This window comes from Gavialis gangeticus, unplaced genomic scaffold, assembly GCF_001723915.1.
Source record: "Gavialis gangeticus isolate Ggan-Ray unplaced genomic scaffold, GavGan_comp1, whole genome shotgun sequence".
Taxonomy (NCBI): Eukaryota; Metazoa; Chordata; order Crocodylia; family Gavialidae; genus Gavialis; species Gavialis gangeticus.
The window spans coordinates 9,578,457-9,583,803 of NW_017728996.1; the positions used below are offsets into that span (position 1 = coordinate 9,578,457).

Below are 5,347 nucleotides of genomic sequence, written 5' to 3' on the forward strand. Positions count from 1 at the left end.
GGGTGTGAAGTCTTTAATTCATATGGGCTGTGGTACTTACCTGGCAGGGGAAACACCATGACCACCAAGGTGGTGTCCTAGTTGCACCTGGGGATAACTGCTTTCCTGGCACGGGGTAGTACCTGCAGAGGTAATTAGTTTTACGCCCACTTTATGGAAATGGGAGACTCCTCCCTAGCTTGTTCCTGCAGCCATACGGCTGAGGGCAAGCAAAACTTGGGAGCATCCGAACCCCAAGTCTTCAGGCTCAGGCCTGCACGTAGGATGCCCACCAAAGGATTTGGAAACATCTGATGCCCCAGATGGGATGGAGGATGTTTGCTGGTTGCAGGGCCATTTATGGTTCTCGAATGACTTGTGGATTTGGAATTGATCTGGCTGATTTGGCTTGAAACACGAAAAATTTCCAAAAACTAAAAATACAAATAAAAATACTCAACTGATAATCAATATGCATGGTGCATGCCTCTAAACTAGTTATGCTACAATGCAAACATAATGGCAACTCACAATAAAAATCTACATCTTCATTTAAGCCTCTGAGCTTTGGCAGTGGCATAAGTTAGGGTTCAGAACGCACGAAGCCAGCAGCCTCCAAGTAGAGCCTGTTGTGGGCTACTTTAACAAGGTATTGTGTATCACAACAGCAGCTGCAGCAGTATGGTTTCCAGCTTAGCCACATGAAATGCATATTAAAATGAGTAACTTTTCCGCATGGAGCTTTCCCTTTCCTTAATACTCTAATCCTTTATTAAATGTATAAATGAGAAACCAAGCCTATAGTATAGTGGTATGCAGTGGTATTTAATACTTAATTTAAACAGTTCACTCCAGCACAAGATGTGCAAGGGCTCCACTGGACTTCAGCTGAGCAGGAACTTGCAGGCCTAACCTTCTGCAAGGTATACAGACGTGCTTATCATTCAGAGTCTAAAAATCAGGCTCAGTCTAAAATGTATTTCAAGGTATTATGTATTAAAACTTTCAGGGTTTCTTTAGCATTGAACATTTTAATACACATGCCAGAATGTGAATACAAGGCTGGTATCTGCCACCAAATATCAGTAGCACTTCAAGAAAGCCTTTCCATTTAAAAGGCTGCTGTCAGCTGGATAATTTTAAATGCATTAAATTTACAAGATTCAATTTTCTACTAAACATAATTTTAGAAGCAACTCATCATGATATCTGAAATTCTTTAAAGTAATTCTGTAAGCATCTTTCTGTTCTCTTGTTGATATTTGTAAGCATCTATTTGTTAATTGTTCCCATGTCAACAAAATATGGAGTTAATCAAAGAGTTAACTATACAGAACAATAATTGTTACTTAACAAAAGTACAATCTTAGGTAGGTGCAACAGCTAAGGAAAATACTGCTACATTCTCTCTGCTGTAACTGCAGCTAATGACACATTTGTGTTGACAGCTTTAGTTCAAGAGGACAGCATCTGTTTTAGTCCCTTCCATTTGACACCTCAAAGTTTTGAGCTCTTAAAACCATCTTACTTCAGCTGGATTCCAGCCAGTTTTAAATTGAAGGAGCATTCTTTCTGGATTACCCAGCTGTGTGGTAGATGTGTGTTCCTAGATTTTCCTTTGTGCCATTTATTTTTAAAGCACTAGTTTTTATTTCTTGCCCCAGTCCATGCAGTTTCAGGAATGCTTAGGAGATGGTGTAGACCGTCCTCAGGAGACAATCAAAACAAAAACTATAGGACTCTCAGTTAATGGATCATGCTTACAGCGTTCTCTCTCTCACATCTCCACTTGAAGTTTAGAAGTTTATAAATAAATTACTTTAAAAAATACTGTGCATTTAAAATTAAACCTTGACCTTTCGAGCCAACTGAAAGCATTCCGATTTCCTTCTACTGGGGGAACAAAATCTATTCTTGTCTGACTTATTATTGGCCTTTAAAACATGGGTCTCTGAAGATCCACTTTAGCTTCAAATAGCTAAGTAACAACAATGAAACATTTATGGCTAATTGTGGACAAGGCTTTAACTAAAAAACAACTTACAGAACCATTGTTTTTAAAGCTTGATATAACGTGTGCTTAAAAAAAAAGAGCAGGAAGGATAGGCTGTTCGACATAAAGCCTTATCTGATTTTTAATTTGTACAGCACCTTGCACAGGATAAGTGCTAGCAGGAAAATAAAAAGGTTTTGTAAAAAAGTTCTGCACTTCCTCCTGTGCCCATATTGTTCTCCCTGGACACAACCATTCACATGAATGCCAAATGCATATTAAAATAAATGCAGACTGTTAGGAGAAAAAAAAATTGGTTCTTAAACTATAAAACATACTATGCCAGGAACCTGTGACTTGTGCTACTTCAGACTAGCTCAAACAGGCAGTGGTGCAGCTGAATCCACACAGCCAGGCAGAAAGTCTAAATAGGATTAATTAGTCTAAGGGTGACTAATTGGCATTGTCACTCCCAATGGCACATTGCTACTTGGCGCTAGTTAATTTCCCTGTGAAGCTATTCAAGAGTTGATAGAGTGACTACACAAGTAGAAATCCCAGTATACAGGTTAGGGATGCACAAAACAATCGAGAAATAAGAATCATAAAAAAATAAAAATAAAAAAAATCTAACGTTAAAAAAAATTGATTTTTTTTTCTTCTCACTTTCTCTTTTTCCTGGTTTTGCAAGTCATTTTTAGGGTTTTATAGTACTTCTACAGAGCCCTGTATAACTATGTAAAAATCTGCTGTAAAAGCCTGGAACAGAACGTTGCATACATCTTAAGCTGAATTCCACACTCACTAACATGCAAGCGGTTCTCACTGGAGAGCAAGCTATAATTTTCAGCATTAGCTAAATAAACACACAGACCATGTTTACATGTAGATACACACACCACTATACAGTTACAACTATGCAGCATAAGCATAGTTTGGCATCTACTAATCCAGTAGTAAATACAAATATAGTTATGTTGCAGTTGCCTTTCCTGCATCTTGATCCCTCCTCTGTTTCCAGTTCCAGTGATATGGCCTTTATGAATCCTTTGGGACATGATCCAATGAACTTCATCTTCATTTAGTTTGATCATCAGATGCTTTAAACATAGAAGAGTTATTTTTGTTTTACTATTTTCTCTCCTTTATTGACATCCCCTTGCCCCCTCCCCCCAACTTACCTTTTGTGTTTTGGTTCAGTTTTTTGACTCTTAACATATTATCTTATGCAATATTCTATTTCAGTGCCTCTACTTACAGACTCTCTTATATGGCTCCCACAATAAAAGAACTCGGGCAACAAAGGAAACTATTGACTTACTATCAAAGTGAGTGAGCTTTTAATCAGCTCTCTTCTTGGCTGCTCCTCCACTTGCATGCTGTTAAGGTCTGTGTTCCCTTGCACTTCTCAGAGATATTTAGGCACTGGTTCACAAAAGCGTCTGACAGAAAAGACAGATGAGTGAAGCTGTTGGCAAGTTCCCACGACAGCAGTTTTGAAAGCCAACTCTTCAGACTTTCTTCCTTCCGCAGAAGTCATCCACATCAGTAATCCAATCAGTGCTTAATTTAGATTACTTAAAGCAAAAAATGCCTGTTTCCACCCGTGTCCCAAACGAGAAATTACTCACTGTGGCAATATAATTGACCCACTGTGCATCTGCCTTACCAGAAACTTTTCTGGAGTGTAGCTGCGTGTCTTCAAGACATGTAGTTTTTGTTGGGGTGGGCATGGATTTAATACTATATTTTGAGGATTCTGGAAAAGAAGTGACGAAGTCTACAATGCTGATAATGAACTACATACAATTCTCCCTTTTTCAGGACCCGGGATGTAGCAACAGAACAGAGAGGAACAGATGAAGAAAAGCCACCGATTCCCTGTTCCACAACACTTGGTGGTGGGAGGGACTAGGCTCCAGTACATGTGATAAAGTTCCTGACATTTGCTAATGACTGAACTTGTCTCTCTCAAGTGTCCACCTGAAATCTGTCATTTGCATCAAAGATTGAACATAGAGCAGATTTCCATGAGGACAGACCATTTGCTTATGTGCCTACATTTTCGAATACAGCTAAACACCAATTTAATATTATGGGAGCATTTGCTGTTTTCAGGGCATCCCATAGCTGCCTCTTCAGTATTTTCACTTGTGAAAACAAACCAAAAAAAAATTTTCAATGTGGAAATTCATAACATCTCTGCAAAAAATTAATATAGGTCAAAAAGGAAGTTAAGAGTACAGTGCAAAACTGGCACACATTACTTCCTAGCTATACAAGAAGTCTGAGAAATACCTTTTTCTAACAGCGCTATACAACTTTAAGCAAGTCCTGCCATGTTCAAAACATCTAGGACTCCTTTGGTCTCAAGATTTTTCCTCCTCCATTGGAGACAAACAGTTGGATCTGAAGTGTGCCTGGTGTCAGACTGAAGGAATACTGCTATATTTTATCCATAACACAATTTGGAGAGAAAAAATTAGAGCAATGAAGTTGGCTACACAATGCGCAGTTGGAAATCATGCCATTTAAGATCATCCCTTTTCTTGTTCTGCATGTAATACATTTCCAGGACCTGGCAAGTACTTTGTCTCATACTTGGCTGTAAGGATATTTATGCTGCAAGAGGAAAACAGGCTTATCCAAGGCAGCTTTGGGAGTATTAAGTAGACATTTGGGGAATTAAGACATACACATTTCTGGTAGTGTTTCTCTCAGGAGTTCAGCTCTGAGAGCAATTTTCATGGCATCTTCTAATAGCACCACTGACAACCATGTTAAACCTAGGAACTAAGAAAATCTCAAACAAATGCACAAGCCGCTAGCCTGGTCCATCTCTTTAACATTCAGAGAGTTTCCGCTCCATGATTTATGGTGCCAGTAGGAAGCTGGTTTTAGATGCAGTTTTACCTGAGACCAGTTAGCTATTTTCAGCATATACCACCACACAAATCCTGCCCTTGAATTTTGCAAGAAGTGCAAAAGGGGCTTTACTTTTGTTTATCTTCAACTGAGAGAAGCTGATTAGTCTCTGGAAAAAGTTCCTCCCTTCATCTGAATTGTGACCAAGACATATTTCCTTTAACAAGTAGGAAACTCTAAAAAACATTTATGCATTTTACTTTCATGTGAGAGGTTTGTGGTTGGTTAAGGAAAAGAAAAACAGTAATAACCTGTGGAGGGAGTTCAGAGGTGCTGCAAAAGGTCCTGCTCCTTTACAGCGAATACACCCGTTTTGCTTTGGCGTGTTGCACCAGTCACAGGTTGAAAGTTAAGGGACAAAAATAATTCATCCAAAACCCAGAGCAGAAGGAAAACTATGATTCTGTCTGTGACAGCAACTTCTGTTCTTTGTGCTTTTATATATATATA

At 38.8% G+C, this 5,347-nt stretch overlaps 1 protein-coding gene across 2 annotated transcripts in view; it reads left to right on the plus strand.

Moving 5' to 3' along the window:
* The window catches only part of TTC23 (tetratricopeptide repeat domain 23), a 70,752-nt gene extending 65,412 nt beyond the window's left edge, over positions 1–5,340 (plus strand). For both annotated transcript variants that reach the window (XM_019504015.1, XM_019504016.1), the window contains 2 exons: positions 3,218–3,300; positions 3,797–5,340. In XM_019504015.1, coding sequence (XP_019359560.1) covers positions 3,218–3,300; positions 3,797–3,887 — 174 coding nt within the window. In that variant the 3' untranslated portion in view covers positions 3,888–5,340. The remainder of the gene's footprint in view (positions 1–3,217; positions 3,301–3,796) is intronic.
* The last annotated feature ends 7 nt before the right edge of the window (positions 5,341–5,347 follow it).